Here is a 25,196-nt window from a genome sequence, read left to right on the forward strand (position 1 = left end):
TTTAAACCTGCTGCCCATTAATTTCATTTGGTGGCTCCTAGTTCTTATATTATGGGAACAAGTAAATAACTTTTCCTTATTCACTTTCTCCACACCACTCATGATTTTATATACCTCTATCATATCCCCCATTAGTCTCCTTTTTTCCAAGCTGAAAAGTCCTAGCCTCTTTAATCTCTCCTCACACTGGACCCGTTCCAAACCCCTAATCATTTTAGTTGCCCTTCTCTGAACCTTTTCTAATGCCAGTATATCTTTTTTGAGATGAGGGGACCACATCTGTACGCAGTATTCAAGATGTGAGCATACCAAGGATTTATACAAGGGCAATAAGATATTCTCTGTCTTATTCTCTATCCCTTTTTAAATGATTCCTAACATCCTGTTTACTTTTTTGACTGCCGCTATGCACTGCGTGGATGTCTTCAGAGAACTATCCATGATGACTCCAAGATCTCTCTCCTGATTTGTTGTAGCTAAATTAGCCCCCATCATATTGTATGTATAGTTGGGGTTATTTCTTCCAATGTGCATTACTTTACATTTATCCACATTAAATTTCATTTGACATTTTGTTGCCCAATCATTTAGTTTTGTGAGATCTTTTTGAAGTTCTTCACAGTCTGCGTTGGTCTTAACTATCTTGAGTAGTTTAGTGTCGTCTGCAAACTTTGCCACCTCATTGTTTACCCCTTTCTCCAAATCATTTATGAATAAGTTGAATAGGATTGATCCTAGGACTGACCCTTGGGGAACCCCACTAGTTACCCCCAGAGGTGAAAGTAACTTAAAGGACTTACCAGTACTCCGGAGTCTTGAGTGGGGGGCAGGGGCGTGGCCTCGACCAGAAGAGGCGGGGCCTTTAAATACCTGGGCCCTTTAAATCAAGATTTAAACGCCCCAGGGCTGTGGCTGGGAGCCCCGGAGCCTTTAAATCACCCCTGGAGCTACCAGCTGCACAGGCAGCTGGGAGCCCCAGGGCTCAGGGGCAATTTAAAGGACCCTGGGCTCTGGCCACCGCTACCTCAGTGGAGCTTGGGCGCTTTAAATCATCGCTGGAGCCCTGCCACCACTACCCCAAGGCTCTGGCAGTGGGGCTTGGGGGGTGTTTTAAAGGGCCCAGGGCTCCCTGCAGCGGCTGGAGCCCCTGGCTGTTTAAATCACTGCTGGAGCCCTGCCGTCGCTACCCCGGGGCTCCGGCAGCAGGGCTCGGACGGTGCTTTAAAGGGCCCAGGGCTCCCTGCAGCGGCTGAAGCCCCGGGCCCTTTAAAGCACTGCCTGAGCCCCACTGCCAGAGCCCCTGGGGTAGTGGGGGCAGGGCTCTGGTGGCGCTTTAAAGGGCCCGGAGCTCCGGCCGCTGCGAGGAGCCCCGGGCCATTTAAAGCGCCAGCCTGGGGAAGCCGGTCTGGTCCAGCATGGTGTACTGGCTCTTGCCGGTACGCCGTACCAGACCATACTGGCTTACTTTTACCTCTGGTTACCCCTCTCCATTTACCATTTAGTCGTACCCTTTGTTTCCTGTCTTTTAACCAGTTCTCAATCCATGAAAGGATCCTCCCTCTTATCCCATGGCAACTTAATTTACATAAGAGCCTTTGGTGAGGGACCTTGTCTAAGGCTTTCTGGAAATCTAAATACACTATGTCCACTGGATCCCCCTTATCCACATGTTTGTTTGACCCCTTCAAAGAACTCTAATAGATTAGTAAGACATGATTTCCCTTTACAGAAACCATGTTGACTTTTGCCCAACAATTTATGTTCTTCTATGTGTCTGACAATTTTATTCTTTACTGTTGTTTCAACTAATTTTCCTGGTACTTACGCTAGACTTACCAGTCTGTAATTGCCAGGATCACCTCTAGAGCCCTTTTTAAATATTGGCGTTACATTAGCTATCTTCCAGTCATTGGGTACAGAAGCTGATTTAAAGGACAGGTTACAAACCATAGTTAATAGTTCTGCAATTTCACATTTGAGTTCTTTCAGAACTCTTGGGTGAATGCCATCTGGTCCCGGTGACTTGTTACTGTTAAGTTTATCAATTAATTCCAAAACCTCCTCTAACGACACTTCAATCTGTGACAATTCCACAGATTTGTCCCCTACAAAGGACGGCTCAGGTTTGGGAATCTCCCTAACATCCTCAGCCGTGAAGACTGAAGCAAAGAATTAATTTAGTTTCTCCACAATGACTTTATCGTATTTAAGTGCTCCTTTTGTATCTCGATTGTCCAGGGACCCCACAGGTTGTTTAGCAGGCTTCCTGCTTCTGATGTACTTAAAAAACATTTTGTTATTACCTTCTGAGTTTTTGACTATCTGTTCTTCAAACTCCTTTTTTGGCTTTTCTTATTATATTTTCACACTTAATTTGGCAGTGTTTATGCTCCTTTCTATTTACCTCACTAGGATTTTACTTCCACTTTTTAAAAGATGCCTTTTTATCTCTCACTGCTTCTTTTACATGGTTGTTAAGCAACGGTGGCTCTTTTTTAGTTATTTTACTGTGTTTTTTAATTTGAGGTATACAGTTAGTCTGGGGCCTTGTCTACACTAGAAAAGTATAGCTATATCAACAAATTCTCCTAGTGGAGACTCAGTAAAGCAGTGGGGCATGCAAATTCTCTCTCTCTGCTGACATTTGGTAGAATTTAAAAGAAAACTGAGGCAGGGACTAGTTCTCATTTTCAGCCTTCAGATTGGCCAGGTTGAGCTATCACTGCACCTAGAAGGTTTAAGTGCAGATCAGCAACTTGTCTGGTGAGCTGCAAGCTTCTCAGCTTTAGTTCCTCAGACCAGGGTTTTGGTTGTATCAGGCTGTTTCCCAGTAGAATTTTTCTGTAGGCTTCCTAGGCCTGGTCTACACTTAAAAGTTTTACTGGCACAGATATGTCAAGAGTGTGGAAAAAAATCACACAGACCTCCAACCAACATAGTTATGACAAAAAGAAAAGGAGTACTTGTGGCACCTTAGAGACTAACCAATTTATTTGAGCATGAGCTTTTGTGAGCCACAGCTCACTTCATCAGATGTGTACCGTGGAAACTGCAGCAGACTTTATATACACACAGAGAATATGAAACAATACCTCCTCCCACCCCACTGTCCTGCTGGTAATAGCTTATCTAAAGTGATCAACAGGTGGGCCATTTCCAGCACAAATCCAGGTTTTCTCACCCTCCACCCCCCCACACAAATTCACTCTCCTGCTGGTGCTAGCCCATCCAAAGTGACAACTCTTTACATAATCAAGTCGGGCTATTTCCTGCATAGATCCAGGTTTTCTCACTTCCCCCCCACCCCCATACACACACAAACTCACTCTCCTGCTGGTAATAGCTCATCTAAACTGACCACTCTCCAAGTTTAAATCCAAGTTAAACCAGAATATCGGGGGGGGGGGGGTAGGAAAAAACAAGAGGAAACAGGCTACCTTGCATAATGACTTAGCCACTCCCAGTCTCTATTTAAGCCTAAATTAATAGTATCCAATTTGCAAATGAATTCCAATTCAGCAGTTTCTCGCTGGAGTCTGGATTTGAAGTTTTTTTGTTTTAAGATAGCGACCTTCATGTCTGTGATTGCGTGACCAGAGAGATTGAAGTGTTCTCCGACTGGTTTATGAATGTTAGAATTCTTGACATCTGATTTGTGTCCATTTATTCTTTTACGTAGAGACTGTCCAGTTTGACCAATGTACATGGCAGAGGGGCATTGCTGGCACATGATGGCATATATCACATTGGTGGATGTGCAGGTGAACGAGCCTCTGATAGTGTGGCTGATGTTATTAGGCCCTGTGATGGTGTCCCCTGAATAGATATGTGGGCACAATTGGCAACGGGTTTTGTTGCAAGGATAAGTTCCTGGGTTAGTGGTTCTGTTGTGTGGTATGTGGTTGTTGGTGAGTATTTGCTTCAGGTTGCGGGGCTGTCTGTAGGCAAGGACTGGCCTGTCTCCCAAGACTTGTGAGAGTGTTGGGTCATCCTTTAGGATAGGTTGTAGATCCTTAATAATGCGTTGGAGGGGTTTTAGTTGGGGGCTGAAGGTGACGGCTAGTGGTGTTCTGTTATTGTCTTTGTTAGGCCTGTCCTGTAGTAGGTAACTTCTGGGAACTCTTCTGGCTCTATCAATCTGTTTCTTTACTTCTGCAGGTGGGTATTGTAGTTGTAAGAAAGCTTGACAGAGATCTTGTAGGTGTTTGTCTCTGTCTGAGGGGTTGGAGCAAATGCGGTTGTATCGCAGAGCTTGGCTGTAGACGATGGATCGTGTGGTGTGGTCAGGGTGAAAGCTGGAGGCATGTAGGTAGGAATAGCGGTCAGTAGGTTTCCGGTATAGGGTGGTGTTTATGTGGCCATTGTTTATTAGCACTGTAGTATCCAGGAAGTGGATCTCTTGTGTGGACTGGACCAGGCTGAGGTTGATGGTGGGATGGAAATTGTTGAAATCATGGTGGAATTCCTCAAGGGCTTCTTTTCCATGGGTCCAGATGATGAAGATGTCATCAATATAGCGCAAGTAGAGTAGGGGCTCCCAGGAACTTATCCTTGCAACAAAACCCGTTGCCAATTGTGCCCACATATCTATTCAGGGGACACCATCACAGGGCCTAATAACATCAGCCACACTATCAGAGGCTCGTTCACCTGCACATCCACCAATGTGATATATGCCATCATGTGCCAGCAATGCCCCTCTGCCATGTACATTGGTCAAACTGGACAGTCTCTACGTAAAAGAATAAATGGACACAAATCAGATGTCAAGAATTCTAACATTCATAAACCAGTCGGAGAACACTTCAATCTCTCTGGTCACGCAGTCACAGACATGAAGGTCGCTATCTTAAAACAAAAAAACTTCAAATCCAGACTCCAGCGAGAAACTGCTGAATTGGAATTCATTTGCAAATTGGATACTATTAATTTAGGCTTAAATAGAGACTGGGAGTGGCTAAGTCATTATGCAAGGTAGCCTGTTTCCTCTTGTTTTTTCCTACCCCCCCCCCCCCGATATTCTGGTTTAACTTGGATTTAAACTTGGAGAGTGGTCAGTTTAGATGAGCTATTACCAGCAGGAGAGTGAGTTTGTGTGTGTATGGGGGTGGGGGGGAAGTGAGAAAACCTGGATCTATGCAGGAAATAGCCCGACTTGATTATGTAAAGAGTTGTCACTTTGGATGGGCTAGCACCAGCAGGAGAGTGAATTTGTGTGGGGGGGTGGAGGGTGAGAAAACCTGGATTTGTGCTGGAAATGGCCCACCTGTTGATCACTTTAGATAAGCTATTACCAGCAGGACAGTGGGGTGGGAGGAGGTATTGTTTCATATTCTCTGTGTGTATATAAAGTCTGCTGCAGTTTCCACGGTACACATCTGATGAAGTGAGCTGTGGCTCACGAAAGCTCATGCTCAAATAAATTGGTTAGTCTCTAAGGTGCCACAAGTACTCCTTTTCTTTTTGCGAATACAGACTAACACGGCTGTTCCTCTGAAACCTATAGTTATGACAGTTATACCAACAAAACGTTTTGTTCCCAGTATAGTTTTTTTGTTCAGGGAACCAATATAAACTATACTGGCAAAATAAATCTTTTGCTGTCTAAGCTGTGTCTCCACTAGGAGGATTTGTTGATATAGCTATACTTTTCTAGTGTAGACAAGGCCCAGACTAAACACCCCTCCTCTGCTCCCCTACACAAGCAGCTGAGCAGACCTGTCTTTGTTTTCCTGTTGGAAAGAGGGGTGTTTGTTGGTGTGTTTTTCTCTGCTTCTCCTCCTGGGAGGAGCACAGATGGGATTTTTCCTGTTTGAAGTCCCTGTCAAAGTCAAAGCCACTTTGTGTTTCCTGCCATCCAAAAATTGGTACTGATAGTGAAGTCAAATTGATGCTGAGCTGAAGTCAAAGCCAAGCTCCCAGGGTTGCTGCAGTTCAGTTTCAAAATAGCAGGCTCTGCTGCTGTTCTCCCATGCAGGTGCTGCAGGGACCTATATAGCTTCTTAGCAGCAGCTGGACTCTGTCACCCAATTGGGATTATGTCTTTGGGAGCCATTCCTCTTGTGGAGATAGGGATGATGAGGGGTGACTGCCATTCCATCACTTGTGTGTTGTGGTTTGAGGGGGGGAAGGAGGGGAGGGGATCATCATGATAACATCTTCCTTCCTGAATCCCATACATGTCTTGATTTCTGCTTTCCCTGAGGTCGTATATGCTCTAGATTTGCCTGAGGCTCAGAACCCAACATGATGGGTACAGTATAAAATCCCAGTTAGAATAGAATAGTCTGGAGTTGAGTTAGGGCTTGTCTACACAAACATTTAGTTTGTGGCAAGCTAGGGTGTGAATCTACCTTGTGTTAACCCGCTGCGCACTAACTGTTCACGTGGACCCTTCTGATGCACACTAACAGTTCCTCAGTGCACTTTGATCTAGTCCTGTTTCAAAGTGGGGGTAGATCATAGCACACCAAGGAACTTTTAGTGCATGTCAGCAGGGTCCACGTGGACAATTAGTGCATGGCAAGCTATTGAGGGATTGATTGATACCACAGGTTGCTGTGAACTAAATGTTCATGTAGAAAAGCTCTGAGGCAGCCATTGTCCAGATCTAGATTGACCTCTCTGCCAGAGGCTAGCAAAGTTTGGGCAGATGACACCATGAGAAACTCCATACCAGTAATTGTGACTGTATGAAATCCCGACACCATTCCCCAACTCACCCCCAAACTCTGAGCCACAGGGAACAAATCAGCCTTTCTCGTCATCACTCATTCAGGGGAGCTGGCATTTACAGGCAAACAGGAAAAGAGGCCAAAGGGAGCCCTGCGTACAGTGTGAATGAACTGGAGTAACCCCTTCTCCTTTCTCCTTCTCTCAGTTACAGGACCAAGGGCATCCGGCAGCCCACAGGGAGGGAGGGAAGGAGCAGAAAAGCACAGCCCATTCTGAGAACTCACTGGCCTGAAAGTACTCACACTCACTCACACTCTCTCTCTCTGCTTGTGCTGCTGCGGGCTCTTCAGGCCTCCCAGGCTCTGGGTGGGAGATCACTGTCAGAGCAAAGGCAAAACCTCAGCCATTGGCACTGAAGGAAAAAAGGAACTAACAAGAGAGACAGGCAGGAGGGAGGCTTTGCTGCAGGACCAGGTAGGTGAGCTGGAGGGCTGCTTGTAGGGCAGTTATTGGGTGGCTTAGGGGTTTTTTTATTTTGGGGACTTTGTGGGCTCTGGTGTGAGATTGGAGTTGGCCACATCTGAATCCAGTCTGCTTTGGGACTTGGAAATGAGCATTCCTAGCACAGAGATGCCCATGGTCTCTCCTGGAAGGGAACAATCCCCTGTTCACTGAAGGATTTAGGACAATGTGAGATATTATGGTCAGGGGGACACCTGCAAGGGTAGAAGCGCAGGAGCTGCCAGAAGTGAGGCTGTGCACTGAAGTAGAGTAGAGAAAAGTCCCCAGGTCTGATCCTGGCCTGGCCTGGATTATTATACATTAACTCCTCACTTAAAGTCGTCCAGGTTAACATTGTTTCGTTGTTACATTGCTGATCAATTAGGGAACATGCTTTTTTAAAGTTGCGGAATGCTCCCTTATAACGTTGTTAGCAACCCATTGCAGCTAGCTGATGGGGGCTTGGAACCAGGGTGGACTGGCAGCCCCCCATCAGCTCCCCGTTGCCCTAAGTTCCCTGTGCGGCAGTAGGCTATCAATTGCCAGCAGTTCAGCTGTCCCTCCCCCACTGCCGTGTGCTGCTCCTGCCCTCTGCCTTGGAGCTGCTCTCTGGAGCCTCCTGCTTGCTGTGTGTGTGTGGGGGGGGAAAGAGCGGGGCTAATGTCAGGGTGTGCTCCTGCTCCTGCAGCCTGCTTACCCCATATCTCCATAGAGCGGGGGTGGGGGGGGATGGGGATGGGACACGACAGGGCTCAGGATGGAGGAAGCTTCCTGGCAGCAGGTTCTGTCTCAACTTGCTGATCTACTTAAAAAGGCAGTGTACTTAGTGCAGTCAGCATACTTAAAAGGGCAATGCGCATCTCTCTCTCTCTCTCTCTCTCCCACACAGTGTGTGTCTCTGTCTGCCATGCTGTCTCCCCTCCCTCCATTTGTGCTGCCTTGTAGACTGTGAGGCTACATTAACAACAATGGGTTAACCCTTGAGGGCTCAGCTGATTGCTAGTTCATCATTTAGCAGTAAGGCATTCCCTGGGAAATATCCATCTCTCTGACTCAACCCCCTGAACCAAGCTTCACAATCATCAGCCCTGTGTACCAGTATTAAATTGTTTGTTTAAAACTTATACTGCGTGTGTGTGTGTATATATAATATAGTCTTTTGTCTGGTGGAAAAAAAATTTCCCTGGAACCTAACCCCCTCCCCCCCATTTACATTAATTCTTATGGGGAAATTGAATTTGCTTAACATCGTTTCGCTTAAAGTCACAAATTTTCAGGAACATAACTACAACGTTAAGTGAGGAGTTAATGTATTTATTATTTGTATTGTGGTAGTGTCCAGAGGTCCTGGCCCGTTTGTTTTAGGCCCTGTGCAAACATAACAAAGAGACAGTCCCATCTCTGTTACTTCAGTTCTGTATTTCTTCCTGCCTGGGATAAAATTAAATTGTTTGAAGCCTGTTCTCATTGCCCCTTTATAATCATATAAGAAACATGCCAGGGGCATCTCACTCACACCAACGCAGTAGAGAGGTATTGGTAAATATCTTGGGACTTCTCTTCAGTCGTGGCAAAATGCAGTGGCCAGACCAGTTTGTGGAAGTTCAGCGGAATAACCTGACTCTCCCTTTGACCGTCCCATTCTTCCTCTGCTTTGCTTTGTGATCCAGGATAGGCTGCTGCATTTGACAGAGGCTGGAGGAGAGGTTGCATCTGTACCAGACTTTTGGGAAGCCGTGGGCAGTGTTTTGCATCAACAACATTAAAGGCAGGAATGAATCCCGTGTGTTCATCTAGTTCACACCTACTATCTCTCTGTAGGATTAGTCCTTAGAGGGAAAGTTCCAGGACTTTAGCGAGTCTGCTTTTCAGTGTCCTAAGTAATGAGGCTTCTCCACTTTCCTTGAGTGATTACTCCATAGTCTAGTAGATCTTACCATTAAGATGTTTTTTCCCCCTGATATTCAGCTTAAATTTCCCCTTCTTAGTTTCATCTCACTTATCCTATCTTCCACCCTAAGTAAGTCCTCCTTTCCTTGGTATTTACATTCCTCAGGTACTTGTACACTGTTATATCTCCCTGCCCCCCTCCAGTCCTCCATAAGACAAGTTATATTTAGTTGTTTCAGTCTCTTTCTTCTGTTGCTTTTCTCTGTACTCCCTCTAGTTTGTGGACATCTTTCTGGTACTGAGATGTCAAAACTGCTACATTATTTTAGATGGAGTCTCCTGAAAGCTGTATAGGGAGACACTATTCTCTGTTTGCTCCAGGACCTTAGGCGTAGACCCAGAGCTGATCTCTGTTTTCCCAGAACTGTACAGAGAGGGGCTATCCCCCTGCTCCATGAATGTTTAGACACTGCAAAACTGAATTGCCTTTTATGCTATCCTGTTGCATTGCGAGCACCTATCTAGTGAGCAGTCCACTATCACTAGGCATCACTGCTTCCCAGGTTTTCCCCTCCCATCATGGATCTTGGTTTTGAGTTATTTTTCCCCTGAAGTACTAGCTGTGTTTCCCCAGGCTGAGTCTCACTTTATTTTCTGCCTGTGTGTCTAATTTCTCTAGGTCCCTTTGGGTTATTTCTCTCTCCTGACAGGGTGCTAGCAATTCCTTCAGTTTAGCATGACCTATGCCTGTCATTAACATACTCTTTACCTTCTTAACAGATACTTGCTGATGATATTAAATCAGACCAATCTTAACACTGGTTTCACCAGCAGAGCCTGAGAAAAGAGTGCTGTAGAGACGAGGAGGAACAAGCAAGCCAGTGAGAGCTGGAAAGAACCTCTTGCTTCCAGAGACCTGCTCAGAGGAAGTACTAAGGCCTTTTAGAAAGTTTGTGAAAATCTGCTAGATAGTATAAAAGAGAAGGTGCTCATTAGAGCACCAGGTCCCTGGACAACATCCACTCTTCTGATGGAAGAGAATGGGTCTGTCTGTGTATGTTTTTATGCTGTCCTATCACAATGCAAGCTCCTACATAGTGCTGTAACACTTACTCTGTGGGACTCTACTAGATCCAGACCCCAACCCAATGCTTTGTTTTTTATCTCAGCCATTTGGACCTGAAGCCAGTTTTCTGCAAACATGACAGTGTCATAGCTGAGCCATTGTAAATTAAGATTTCAGAAAACTTTTTGTGGGATACTGTGGGCCCAGCTTTCAAAGAGAGGATCAAATTGGCTCTTTGATGCCCAAATGTGTATTTTACAAGTTTGAACCCATTTAGGAGCCTAAATACAAAATTTGGGCACATGTCTTAAGTATCTACATTTGAAACCTAGGACTGTCTATCAAATGCACTTGTTCACTTGGTCATATTCACAAAGGCTCCTGTGCTGTTATACAGGAGTATGCATAAAGGCATAATTCCACTGACACATATGGGGAGACATGTGCTTGTGAGCACAGTCACATTAACACATGGACGCACACACAAGTACAGTTTCTCTGACAGAGAGTGTCCATGCACACGGGAGTGCACACAGGTGAGAAGCATACAGGCATATTTATGCTAACAGTCATATGGATGGTTTCACATATATGCCCCAGGCATACAGGCGCAATCCCTCCGTCACATACATGCACACCCATTCTTTTAGCAGGTGGCTGGCTAATGCTGCAGTGACATCGTGTTCTGGTCAGCATCCCATGTTTTGTACCACCCCACAAATTTTCACAAACTTCCTAAAAGGCTTCAGCATGTCCTCTGAGCATCTGCTACTGGGGGAGGAAGAGGCTGTTCCAGCTCTTGCTGGCTCTTGTCTCTCATTCCTTCTGTGGTCTACAGCACACTTTTCCTAGGCTCTCTTTAGGGGAACACATGCCTGGAACAGGGACTGTATGTAAAAAGCTGATTTGTATTTTCTGAGGAAGGCTTGTGGCGCCTGAGGCTCAGGGCTTCTCCCAGAATGCATTGGTCCTTCCAGGAAGGCCAAGGGAGTTAGTGGGATTGGGGGTGAGAGAAAGGCAGTCATACCTAGCAGGGTAGAAGTCATTGTGACTACTTCTGGGCTACTTGGCTTATTGTGCACAAACTGCACTCTATGCAAGGTCATCTCCTTTACTTGTATCTTTTGTAGCTAGGGGACAGAATTTAGACATATCCCAGGCAGCTGTGACTGTTGATTACTGATCAGATGGAAGATTTCCAGAATGAATGGAGGGGAAGTTCTCTTGGGAATTGGAATGGGACTGTTGCCTGTTGGATGGGGTGGGAGCTCAGGCTGTGGGGGTTAGTCCCTGTGGAGGAACAGATAAGAGCCCTGGCTGTATAGAGAGTTTTTGTGTGAGACAGGAGTGGAGCCCTTGCCGTGGGAGTGGGAATGCTGGCTGCAGGGGTTCTGTGGGAATGAGGGTGGGAGCACTCACTGCAGTGGACAAGGCTGAATGCTGTGGCTTGTATCATGATAGTTTATGGGTATTTTGCCTACAGTTTGAAACACAAGGGTTACCAAAGTGCTGAACTTGGGACTTTCGGTCTCTGAGTTGTTCAGCTGTCTCCAGGAGGGGTGGGGGGGAAGAGAGGGGGAAGAAGCTGGTGCCAGCACATCTCGGAAGTGCTTGGCGCCTTGATCTGAGACATGAATGACAGTTTGTGGGAGAACTGCTTCCCCCAGCCTTTCACCTAGATTGACTTCCTCCTTGGAGACTGCACTCAGTGGAGTTCTCTGTTCCAGATGCTGCATTTGAGAGTGAGAGGTTGCCCTGTTTTATCATTTTGCCAGCTATGGTTTTCAGAACTGGCACCAGGAATTGGGACCAACAGGTGGGGCAGCACCACAGGCTGTATCAGGAAGGTTAAGTTTTCCTTTTGCAGGTTCAATTAGCATCACTGTTTTACATCTGTAACTGAATTTTAGGTGCAAATCTGGGCACTTACAATTCTTAACTACCCGATTGCTGGTACAAAAGGGAGGTGGAACTTCAACCCTTTGGAAACTTAGCCCTAAATCTTTATGTTGTCTCCTGTGACATCTCCTGGTGACTTGTAGGGTGAATAGAAGTCCAGCTTTCGGTAGGATTTGCCTAGACCTGTGTTAAGGTGGGAGGCAAGTAGCCATCTCTCTGACTCTGACTTACTGTTAGTGCATGGAATGGGGACGCTTTAGTTGGTTTCATAGCATGAAGACAATAATTTATTTGTGTTCAGGGTGAGCACACAGAGATTCCAGCCTAATGAGAGAGAGAGAGGGGAATTAGAAAAGATACTTTAAAAAAACTGAAAATGAAAATCAGCCCCCATTACTCTGTTGCACAGGCTTCCCCTCTCCCTGTCACCTCTGATGGTCCACTGCCAGGGCTGCTCTGCTATAGCCACCCTAGCTGCCCTGGAAGGTCCTGCTGACTCAGTCTCCCCACCCACTACACAGATGTTATGGCTTGCATTTAGGTCAAACACCATCAGCTTGAAGCTGCTACTGAATTCATGTAAAAGGAAAATGCAGTGCTTTGGGGAAGGCTTCTCTGGAGTATCTCTGCTCCCAGCTGTCCCCGGCCTCCTTACACTGGGAAAGTTAGGCATCCTCTGTTCCCCCTTCCTATGGATAACTGCAGACTACTCATGCACAGACAGGGAGCGTCGTGTCTCTTCTGTCAGAAACTGAAGCGTCGTGTCTCTTCTGTCTCTTTGGGCTCGAAATACCCAGCCAACAGCTAGTTCCACTCTTGTTATATGTGTTGGCCCTGTTTGCACATCGAAGACATGTCACTTTGGAAATTTCACCAGGCAGATATCCCTGTCCTCCTCTTTGGTTCTGGGTGTCTGGTCTTCTTCCCTATTTCGTAGCATACATAGGCTGGCTGCACTGGAATGCTTAATCATCGAAAGTAACAGGAGCCCAAGCAGTCATTCAGTTCTTCAGTTGCAGAACTGGCCCCTTCCTCTAGTAATATTCACAGAGCTGCTGTGGTCTATAGGGTAATTCTTTAAAATAATTAATATTTTTTGAATGAATCTTCCCCATAATTTTAAATTAATGAACAATGGTGTGCTCAGCAGAATCTACCCTCAGGGCAAGTATACTCAGCTCTCTGCCTGTCACACCCAAACATGCCTGGACGTGCTGCTCACAGCTGTGCCAATGCAGAGCAAATGTGGGAGTAAGAACAAACAGTGGGTGTGGGGTTTATTCATCTCCAGATCCCATCCCCATCCTCATTCTGTTCACTACAGCATTTACATCGGCGTGGTTTTCAAGCCAGCTGTAACTATCCACTTTGTGCCTTTGGGCATAAAGGCACCGGGAGCCTTCTTGCATTTCCCCAAACCCAGATACATTAGCTCACTATCCTGCATGTGGGGATTTTTTATTCTTTCTGCCAGTTCATGGGTTTCCCTTTTGCTGCCATTGTATTTCTGCTGGAGTATCTATTTCTCCAGTCGCTCAGGGACTAATGAATATGTGCACCAAAGGGAGAGGGACTCTCTACTCCTTCTATTGTCCCTATCAAGGCTAAGGCGTTGTCTACACAGATCATGTTTTAATATGGCCTGTGGGCATTAAACCTCCTGTATTTGTTATCTGGCAGAATATAATGGAACCAGGCAGGTGTCCAGCAGACTCAATCATATGTCTCAATTTATACTTGTTGGTTCCACTGGGGACATTGCAGTAGTCTTTGGATTGTCTATACTTGAAAAGATGCATTAGTTGAACTAAATATTAGATAGATTTTAAATCTGTCCAGTCAAATTGGTACAAACCCTTAATATAGATGGACTTAAAACTGCTGTAATCCTTAAGCTTGCACTGGTAAATTGCTGAATTAAGCTAAACTAATAAATGAATATTAAACCAGTTTAGGTAGGTCTACATTAGGAGTTTGCAATGGTTTAACTAGACTGATTTAAACTTAGTCTAGTTAAACTGGTCCAACTCTTTGTATAGATGAGAGCCTTTGAGGAATTTGACTAGGTCTTTTTCTCAATATGGCTGTAGACTGATGTTCTGCTCCTGCAGTGGACTTAAACAATGGATGTGGACTTTGTGTTTCCCAAGTGTCTGAGAGGGGAGCCCTTCAGATGGCATCTTTGACGGTGAATGCATTTGCCTGAAGAAGGATTATAGCCATTTTCCATAGATCTGATGTAGGAGTTTTATCTCCTGCTATAATTTGTACCTGTGCTCTAAATCAGTGGTTCTCAGCCAGGGTACTTTTACCCCTAGGGGTACGCAGAGGTCTTCCAGGGGGCACATCAACTTGTCTAGTTTTACAACAGGCTACCTAAGAACTACTAGTGAAGTCAGTACAAACTAAAATTTCATACAGATGATGACTTGTTTCTATTGCTCTATATACTGAAATGTAAGAACAATATTTATATTCCAATTGATTTACTGTATAATGATATGGTAAAAATTAGAAAGTAAACACTTTTTCAGTCATAGTGGGCTGTGACACGTTTTTGTATTTTTATGTCTGATTTTGTAAGCAAGTAGTTTTTAAGTGAGGTGAAACTTGGGGTACGCAAGACAAATCAGACTCCTGAAAGGGGTACAAAAGGTTGAGAGCCATTGCTTTAAATGACATTGATCCTGAGCACAGCACAGGGCAGCTGTTAGTATCACAATGAAGATTTTCTTGTAGTTTAATTGTAAAGACCTTACATTCTTTATAATGTGAGCTCCTCAAGGCACATCACAAAATCCATCATTGCTGGCACTGATTAGCAGCACCTTACTGGCAGGTTCAACACAGGACAAAGGATGTGGAGATTGGAATATCCCTCTCACAGACTTGGGGATATCCCTGCAGGTCAGGGCTGAGGTTCAGTGGTGATCTGTGTGATAGAGAAAGCTTGTCCTGCAGTGGTAGATATTCTGGGGATAAACAGAGGATTCGTTCTCCAGGATCTGCTAAATCTTGTAACTTTCATCACATTCACATAGGGTTTTAAGGAAATAAATATAAATAACAAGGCTGATCGTCTCTTTGTTGAATGATGGAGCAAGGCCTCAAAGTATAGCTGGATTGGTAGCCTCTGAAATAAAATTCTCTCCTCTTATGCGTCTGTTTTTCTCCACAGGCATCTCCAGTCAGTTTTTAAACAGCAGAGAGAACCTAACAGCCTTGAAGACTTCTGCAGCCTTACACACAGCAGTAACCATGCTACAGAGATGAAATGATAGTGAGTCTTGCCAGTGTACCCCATGGGTCCCACACAGCTTGCTGCACAGGATCATGGGAAAAGGGTGGCAAGTGTATTTGAAATGGAGGAGGAAGGTTTTTCACTCTTCCATGGCTCGGAGATCCCCCCCGAGCATGCAGGTAAGGCAGTCCTTGTGACATCCACACACTGTGAAGGTGGTGTGCTCACTGAATCACATACATAATGCCTGCTTATAAAAATCCTAGGGTTTGATCCATTACATGCAGGGCACTTGATGGGATAAGGAAATAGAAGAAGAGTTGTCAGTTGGTGGGGGGAAGGATGGGGTTCTCCAGCATGTAAATGGTGACAACAGATGTGCTGTAATGTACTGGCTTTGTGTGTATATGTGCATGTGATGTTGTCCTCTGTCTAGTGGCTGAGCCCACAGGGAATAAAAAAGACGGACTTCTGTCAGTCATGGGAGATCTTGGGATTTAGGAGTGGATGCAAGGGTTCTTGCATGGGGAGGTATATGCAGGAGGTAGAAGAAGAGAACACTTCAGGAATCCAAGGATTAGTTGAATTAGTGCCATGTGGCCCCCACTTCAGCAGTATTTGCCCTCTTGGCTGGTTCTCCAAGGCTTCCCTTCATGGGTGTTGTCTGCTTTAGTCTGCGTTTTCCATAGCACCCTCATTTCAGCCCCTCTTTTCCTGTGACTCTTGGGCTGCTGAGCCATATTTCAATATCCTCTCAATGGGGTTTGAGTGCCATTGAGGTAATGCAGTGCCGAAGTCTTGCTCTGCAAACACCTTTGTACAGCGTTGCACATTGTTGCCTCAGGGGGCGGGGGAGAGGGTGCTGAGTGGAAGTGAGAGCACCGGAGACAAATTTTTAAAAAATAGATTTTCTGTACAGTCTGGGATTTGGCTTTAGATTTGGACTTCTCCTCTTTGCAGCTCTTTCATATGCCGCTGAAGGTCACTCCCACCTTGTCAGACTTACAGAGAGGTGAAAGTGAAAAAGGGTATCTAGTTTGAACACATCTAACTCTTGGGGCTGGAAGCAGCAGGGGCTGCCTCTCCCCATTCCCATCCCCCAAAAGTCTGAAATGTGGCATAAAAATGGGAGCAGTGTTGTGCTCAGGTTTGGGCAGCAGTTGACATTTCTAGTAGCTCTAGGTAAGAGAAGGAGTTCTCATCCAGATGGATAGTGGGAGAGATCTGGGCTGAAACTGACTCTAATCCCCAGGATGTACCTGTGCCGCCATGGGTGGGAGTGGATTTGCGCTAGGGCACTGGCTTTTCTAGGGAACTGGATGTCTTGGCCTATTCACAGCCTCCACTTATCTTATCCTTCCTCTTTTTCCATCTCTGTAGAACATCTACCCCTGAAGCGGAAGAAGGGTCCAGCCCCCAAGATGCTGGGGAATGAAGTGTGCAGTGTATGTGGGGACAAGGCCTCAGGCTTCCACTACAATGTGCTGAGTTGCGAGGGCTGTAAGGGCTTCTTCCGCCGCAGCGTCATCAAGGGTGCCCAGTATGTCTGCAAGAATGGTGGCAAGTGTGAGATGGACATGTACATGCGCCGCAAGTGCCAGGAGTGCCGGCTGCGCAAGTGCCAGGAGGCAGGCATGCGGGAGCAGTGTGAGTGCAGGGGAGGCAGGCATGCGGGAGCAGTGTGAGTGCAGGGGAGGGGGGCATGCAGGAGCAGTGTGGGTGCCAGGGAGGGGGGCATGCAGGAGCAGTGTGGGTGCCAGGGAGGGGGGCATGCAGGAGCAGCGTGGGTGCAGAAACACTTGTGGGGACGTAGAGTCATTGTGGACTATGCCAGAGCGGTGAGGCTGTTAGTGGAGATATTGATGCTGCCAGTGCATATAGTGGCCATGCTGCCTGGTATCTACGTGGCTGGGAAAGGGGACTGTTTACTCTGAAACAATTTAAAAATAACCTTCAGAGGCACAGCTGCCCACACACCAATGAAGTTCTTGGCAAGCTGACTGCCTTGTGATTCTGAGTGTGTGAAGTGTCATTATGCTGTCTGCATAGTCAGCATTATTGCAAGCACTTGCCATGCTTGTCACACACCTTGCATCCACACACACAAGATGTAACAAGTGCACAAATATTGCCACACCGTTGCAACTGCACTTACACATGCCCAGTTCTGGCACTCAATTTTACTTCCTACACTGGGTTGCTCTGCTCTGTTGCAGTGCTAGTGTAGACCGGGAGCTCAGTCTACCTGCTACAGTCCCTCAGTGCTCCTGCCCACCTTTCAGTGACAGCTCAGAGAACTAGCTCTGTCATATGTCAAGCCACCTTGTAGGACATGTAGGCTCAAGAGAAACTCAGTTGGTACTCGGCTTGTCTGGTTTCCCCCTTCCCCACACCCCAAAGCGCAGAGCAGTGAAAAAGGATACACAGTGAGCCATAGCACACAGAGCCATGCTCTAAATCAATGTATATACTGCACTGGGGATTAGTGTAGCCATTTGGATTCTGCCTCAACACCATCACTCATACTCCTGAGAGCAGGAGAAGGGACACAGCAAAAACACAGCAAAACTATTCCTGTCCCTACATCTCACTCACATTCTGCAAGTAAATCCCAGATCACTTCCTAGTGGTTCAACACTTACTTGTTGTGTTGCGGGAAATAACTAGGCTGCATCTCCTCCCATCATCTGCAGTGTCCTGCCAAACTTGGGCCCATTCCACTCCTGTCTCTGGATTCTTTAGGGAAACACAGATACAAACTACTTATAAAGCAAAATCAAAACAAGAAAAAGCAATAATAAAATCCAGCCTCCTCCTCCCCCCTCCCCGAATGCACAGCCACCCAAATAGGACAGTGCTTGTGGGAATGGATTCCAGAATATATTGGACAGTAGCTCATGGGGAAGCTGGTGAGCCCCTGCCATGGCATCTGCATGGATTGTGCAAAGGTGTAGCAAGGCATAGGCCCTGTCCTTCATGATGAATGCATGGATCCTTTGGCAGGACAGAACTATAAGAAATAGGCAGTGGAACAAACCAAAACTGGGAACAGATACAAATGGATGTTTTCTACCATCGCCTACAACCTGTATCACATACATGAAAATATACCTATTAGCAAACTTAGGGAGTTGGTAAGTAAGATCCCATGGAAAGGAAGTCTAAGGGTCAAGAGAGTTGACAGTTTTTCAAAGAGACATTATTAAGGGCACAAGAGCAAACTATCCCACTGCGTAGGAAAGATGGAAGTATAGCAAGAGATCACCTTGGCTTAACCAGGAGATCTTCAGTGATCTGAAACTCAAAAACTAGGTCAAATTACAAAGGATGAATATAAACAAATACCACAAGTATATAAGGACAAAATTAGAAAGGCCAAGGCACAAAATGAGATTAAACTATCTAGAGACATAAAGGGTAGGGTGACCAGATGTCCCGATTTTATAGGGACAGTCCTGATTTTTGGGTGTTTTTCTTATATGGGCTCCTATTACCCCCCACCCTGTCCCGATTTTTCACATTTGCTGTCTGGTCACCCTAATAAAGGGTAACAAGAAAACAGTCTACAAATACATTAGAAGCAACATAAAGATCAAGAATAGGGTAGACCCATTATTCAATGCGGGGATGATGACAATAATAGAAAATGTGGAAATGGCAGATGTGCTAAATTATATTTTTCATTCAGTTTTCACTAAAAAGTTTAGTAGTGATTGGTCATCTAACATAGTAAATGCCAGTGAAAATGAGGTAGGATCAGAGGCTAAAATAGGGAAAGAACAAGTTAAAAATTATTTAGACAAGTTAGACGTCTTCAGGTCACAGGGCCTGATGAAATACATCCTAGAATCCTCAAGGAACTTACTGAGGAGAGGTCTGAGCCATTAGTGATAATCTTCAAAAAGTCATGGAAGACAGGAGAGACAGAAAAGGGCAAATATAGTGCCTATCTATAAAAATGGGAACAAGGACAACCTGGGAAATTATAGACCAGTCAGCATAATTTCAGTACCTGGAAAGATAATGGAGCAAATAATTGAGCAATCAGTTTGCAAACATCCAGAAGATAATAAAGGGATAAGTAACAATCAGTGTGGATTTGTCAAGAACAGATTGTGTCAAACCAACCTAATAGCTTTCTTTGACAGGGTAACAAGCCTTGTGGATGGGGGAAAGCCGTAGATGCAGTATTTCTTGACTTTAGTAAGTCTTTTGATACTGTCTCGCATGACCGTGTCATAAACAAATTAGGGAAATACAACCTAGATGGATTTATTATGAGGTGGGTGCAGAACTTGTTAGAAAACTGTTCCTAGAGAGTAGTTAACAATGGTTCACAGTCAAGCTGGAAGGGCATAACGAATGGGGTCCCACAGGGATCAGTTCTGGGTCTGGTTCTGTTCAATATCTTCATCAACGATTTAGATAATGGCATAGAGAGTACACTTATAAAGTTTGTGAACGATACCAAGCTGAGAGGGGTTGCAGGTGCTTTGGAGAATAGGATTAAAATTGAAAATGATATGGACAAACTGGAGAAATGGTCTGAAGTAAATAGGATGAAATTCAGTAAGGACAAATGGAAAGTACTCCACTTAGGAAGGAGCAATCAGTTGCACACATACAAAATAGGAAATGACTGCCTAGGCCTAGGACTGCAGAAGGGGAATTGAGGGTCATAGTGGATCAGAAGCAAAATATGAGTCAACAGTGTAACATTGTTGCAAAAAAAAAGCAAACATCATTCTGGGATGTATCAGCAGGAGTGTTGTAAGGAAGACAAGAAGTAATCCTTCTATTCTACTCCATGCTGATTAGGCCTCAGATGGAGTATTGTGTCCAGTTCTGGATGCCACATTTCAGGGAAGATGTGGATAAATTGGAGAAAGTTCAGAGAAGAGCAACAAAAATGATTAAAGGTCTAGAAAACATGACCTATGAGGGAGGACTGAAAAAATTGAGTTTGTTTAATCTGGGAAAGAGAAGACTGAGAGGGGACATAACAGTTTTCAAGTACATAAAAGGGTATAAGGAGGAGGGAGAAAATTGTTCTTGTTAGGATAGGACAAGAAGCAATGGGCTTAAATTGCAGCAAGGGTGGTTTAGATTGGACATTAGGAAATAGTTTCCTGTCAGGGTGGTTAAACACTGGAATAAATTGCCTAGGGAAGTTGTGGAATCTCTGTCATTGTCTAACCTGCTCTTAAAAATCTCCAAAAACCTGTCAGGGATGGTCTAGATAATACTTAGTCCTGCCTTGAGTATAGGGGACTGGACTAGATGACCTCTCGAAGTCCCTTCCAGTCCTATGATTTCATGTATGATATTTTAGGGTGCAGTCCAGACCAGTGAGGATCTGTGTCATCACTTGCCCTGCAACCTGGGGTGCCTCACAATGCTTTGGTGCTGTAGCTTCCAAATTGGGCTCCTCACAAACAGCATGCAGGTCATATCCTGAGTGTCTGTGTGTAGCCATAGCCCTGGTCCAGCAGCTCCGACTCCAGTAGTCTGTCAGCAAACATCAGCTGCACTCTGGCTTCCAGCAGCCTTTGTTAATACTTGCAGGGTGACCCCAACACATTCCCAGTCACAGATTTTCCCCCAAAAGCGTGTGTTCTGTACTGACCAACTCTCTCCTGGATAGTCCAGATATATTAGGTCCATTGCCTCTGTAAGGGCATCAACATCTGCTCCCTTAAATGGAGTTACCCAAACAATTCACTACTCTGGATTAGTTTTAATTAAAGAATAAAACAAGTTCATTCAACTACAAAGAGAGAGATTTTAAGTGAGTACAAGTAATGAAGCATTGAAGTAAAAAATGGTTACAAGAAAAATAAAGATAAAACACTTTCTAAACTTAACAAATGAGACTTGGTTCAAGGTGAAGTCCCTTACCACATGTTTTCAGTATGTTGCTGATCAAACCCTCAGGCCAAGAGCTGGTCCCAAAGTCCATAGGCTGTTTCCTTTGTCTTCTTAGACGGAAAAGAGAGATGGACAGGGGGAAATAACTTGGGTGTTTTTGCCTCTCACTTTTACAGTTTAGTTACCCTTTGAAGTGCATTTTCCTGAGTGTTATCCATAGTTAACATTCATTCAAACAGGAAAGGCAGCAACATTGTGTCTGGGGGTGAAAGAGGTTGCATGTTGTTACTTCTCACCTCTGTTTTGCTGAAATGCAGATTTTCCTTGTCTCCTGTCTTCCCCCTCTTGCTGTCTGTGGATCCTGTTTACACCTTTTATGTAAACTGAGGTAAACACACATTTCTTTGTTTAAGACCTGCTTGACCAGTTCTACCTAATCTGGGCTATGTGGGTTTGAACATATGCCACCAACATCATTTGGGGGAAATCATGACTTTACATATAATTTTGCTACCTACATTTCACCATGAGGATATTGAGAAGCAAGTTTTCAAAGGATACCTTACAAGGCATATTTTGTACAAAGTTGCGTGTAGGGTGTGAATTCTGGGTGCATTCAGGAGTGCATTCTGGCACAGAAAGGCAGCTGTCATCTTTGCCCCGGGTGTGTCCACTGTGTTTCCCTGTATCTGGCAGTTGAGTCCACTGTGTGCCCCTTGCTTCTGGCATCACTGCTTGCTCTCTCACTGCAGCCTCTTCTGTCTCCCCCTTTTAGGTGTTTTGTCTGAAGAGCAGATCCGGCTGAAGAAGCTCAAGAAACAGGAGGATGATCAGGCTCGGACAGTGGTTGTGCGCCCAAACCCCCCATCTCCGCCCAACACCCCCTATAAACTGACACCTGAGCAGTTGGGCATGATAGAAAAGCTTGTGGCAGCTCAGCAGCAGTGTAACCAGCGCTCATTCACAGACAGGCTCAAAGTGACGGTACAGGCTCAAAGGGCAGACTCCAAAATATACAGGGAAAGGGGAGGCTGGGGTTATGTGCTAAGTGTAGGGGCGCAGCACAGGAGGGCTCTGCTCTGAGTGTAGGGGGCACGACCTGGGGGCCATGGACTATGTTTACGGAGGAGTAGCATGGGGCAGGGAACGTGTGTTAAGGGTGGGAAGTGTGAGGGATTGGGGGGTTAATTGCTAAATTTAGGGGTGTCACAGGGGTGGGGGACATGCGCTAATTGTATGTGGGGGTGTCAAGGTAGAGGGCTGGGGGATTGTTTTTCTTTATTCCTTTCTTTCACTATCCCCTCTCGCCCTTTGTGTCTCTTGTCTCCCAGCCATGGCCTCAAGCTCCAGACCCTCATAACCGTGAGGCACGGCAGCAGCGTTTTGCTCATTTCACTGAGCTTGCAATCATCTCTGTGCAAGAGATTGTGGACTTTGCCAAACAGCTGCCTGGCTTCCTGGAGCTCACCAGAGAAGATCAGATTGCTCTGCTGAAGACATCCACCATAGAGGTAAGAATCCAGCCACATCACCATTGACACCATACCAGAAGTATGGTTCTCTGGTGGATGGATTGGATTTTTTCTCCTTTGGCTTACACTGGGCCAGGTTTGAGCAGTCGCCCTGGGGAGGAGAGATGGAAGGAACCTCAGATATGGAAACACTTTTCCAGTGCCATCCTCTCCAAGCATGGGATACAGTAGGGAATGGGGCAAGAGTGCTGGCTGGGGAGAGCTCCCAGCTACTCCAGGTGCAGCCTATCTCTGCAGAAGGCACTGCTGAGGATGGGGCAGGATTTACTCTATAATTTAGAGGGCTACAGGATGGTGGTGACTTTTCTACATTGATGCTCCAGGACAAGCTGTAGCTTCTGTAACATTTTTGCTGGATTCACAGTCAAGCTCTGAGTGTCCCACCCCCCCCCCCCCCCCCCGGCTCTGTATGTTTTAGGTGATGCTGTTGGAGACATCCCGGCGCTACAATCCAGAGACTGAAAGCATCACCTTTCTGAAGGACCTGAGCTATAATCGGGATGACTTTGCCAAAGCAGGTGAGCTGAAGCCCAGCTGGTGCAGCAGATAGGTTTTTCCTTTCTCCCCTCTGTCCCATGCTGTCCCGCCCTTTGCAATGCAGGCTTCTGGACTCAGGTACAGGGTTTAGGTGAGGTGTAGATGGTTGGGAACAGGAACTTGGCAATGCGCTGCTGGGACCTCAGTTCTCTCTTAATATGCAGTCGCAGTTCAGTTCAGGTATTAGACCCAAAGATTGTAGAGGAAACTTGGATGCCGAACTTTAATGATTTCCTAGCCCCTTCCAGCCCCATATTGGGAAATGTAGGAGACAGGGTCACCTGTCTCCACTGTCCCTAGGGAATAATGAGAGGGGCTTTTTTCCTCAACTCTTTCTAGGTTATATGGTTTCAGCTGCCTTACTCTGTTTGAGAAGGGGGGTTTAGGGCATGCATTGTTGTTAATGGTCACTGCATAGAGGGCATCTGTGGTGATTCAGAGTTGGAGATTCAGAAACCTAATGAATGCTGCTGTGACTGCTTGGAAAAATCCATATTACTAACCTGCCAGTGAGCTGTTCACAGCATCTTCTCTGGGGCTTGATTATCCAGGTAAGGGGGAGGGGGGCAGTGGGGAGAGCATGGGGGAGAGGACAGGACTAGGGAACATAGGATAATGGTCTGCCTTATTATCTGAAACTGGTGCTAGGTTGTTGGAGTGTGAGGCTGCTGTGCTGCACAATGCTTGTGTGTCTCATGGAGACCTCGCTGGGAGATACAGTTAACATGGCCTTGGTAGGGCTAGTATGTTTGAACATTCTGTGTTGTATTGACTCAGGTTGGGAGCTGTAGGAGAGGTGACACTAGGATGGCTATACAGTGATGGTGGTGAAGTGAACGTTATGCAGTAGCTCGTGGTTCAGTTTGAGACATTAGGAAACCCGTGTGAGGTGCAAAGTACTATAGAACTGTCATTGTTACTCTGTGGTTTCAAATACTCTAAAGGCTGGGTATTTCAGAAATGCTGAGCATCATTAACTCCAGTTGAAGCCAATAGGAGCTGAGAGTGCTAATCATTTCTGAAAAGTCAGGCTTCAGCTGTCCATCCCCTGATTTTGTATCCCAGGAGTATCTGCCTTTAACTTGTGCCTGTTGCTGAGGCCCATATGTGGAAGTTCACCCTTCAGTAAGAATTTCCCTTTATGCTCTTGGGGTGCTCCCCAAGACTGTTGGTTCTGGGGATTTTGATTTGACTCATCCATGAGGGCTCCTGCTAGTTTACCAGGGGCAAACTATAGTGCTTGCAGATTCACTGAGAGTCTTTGTAAACAGGTCATCATCAGCATCCTGTCAGAGATGGATTTTATGATGTTTTCTATAATCCTATCCATGTACATGATGACCAGACTAAAAAAGTTAGCAGGTCCTGCTCCTGAAGGGTTCTGAATAAGATGGTCCTTAAACTTACCCCCTAAAAGCAATATTGAGGACTTCAACTCTTGCCCTTCTTCTGTAGCTTCCTCACTGCCTTTCATCCATTTCCTCCCCTGGCAATTACAGAAAAATAGAGGAGTGAAATTAGGAAAACTTTCCTGATTTTCAGACTACTTTTTCCCTGTCAGAGAAGGTATTGCTCAATGGAATCATCTCCTATGGACTACAATGGGAGTCCTGTTGCTTGAATATCTATAGTGGCAAATCTCTCCCCCACCAAGTGCCCTCCAACATACCACTTTATTTGCTTATGGCCAGAAGATTATGCCTAATCCTGTAGGACTCAGCTCTGGAGACAGTGGTCCGTGGGGCTTAAGTACTGCAATCCTATATATCTACCAATAAAGATGCATGCTCTGAAAAATCTCTAGCCAATTCAGAATATAGCAGCGATTCTGCTCAGCAATACAGGTTGCCAGGAACAGATCACCCCGGTATGCACTCTCTGCACTGACACCCCAATAAAACTGAGTTCTGACGTTCTGATTTTCAAAGCCCTATGTGCACGGTTGATTGATTTAAATCAATTTTGGATATGATTTATATATGCAAGC

At 45.6% G+C, this 25,196-nt stretch overlaps 1 protein-coding gene across 14 annotated transcripts in view; it reads left to right on the top strand.

Annotated features, from left to right (window-relative positions):
• NR1H3 (nuclear receptor subfamily 1 group H member 3) overlaps nucleotides 1-25,196 on the top strand; it is a 62,952-nt gene that overhangs the window by 21,583 nt on the left and 16,173 nt on the right. For 9 of the 14 annotated variants that reach the window (XM_075129613.1, XM_075129617.1, XM_048852109.2 and 6 more), the window contains 5 exons: nucleotides 15,210-15,451; nucleotides 16,653-16,919; nucleotides 21,916-22,124; nucleotides 22,472-22,651; nucleotides 23,091-23,190. In XM_075129613.1, the coding sequence (XP_074985714.1) occupies nucleotides 15,334-15,451; nucleotides 16,653-16,919; nucleotides 21,916-22,124; nucleotides 22,472-22,651; nucleotides 23,091-23,190 (874 nt within the window). In that variant the 5' untranslated portion in view covers nucleotides 15,210-15,333. Of the gene's footprint in view, nucleotides 1-6,880; nucleotides 7,150-15,209; nucleotides 15,452-16,652; nucleotides 16,954-21,915; nucleotides 22,125-22,471; nucleotides 22,652-23,090; nucleotides 23,191-25,196 lie in introns of those variants that run through there. The other 5 variants (XM_075129614.1, XM_075129615.1, XM_048852110.2 and 2 more) reach the window with 2 other exon arrangements.

Source organism: Caretta caretta, chromosome 6 (genome assembly GCF_965140235.1).
Source record: "Caretta caretta isolate rCarCar2 chromosome 6, rCarCar1.hap1, whole genome shotgun sequence".
NCBI lineage: Eukaryota > Metazoa > Chordata > Testudines > Cheloniidae > Caretta > Caretta caretta.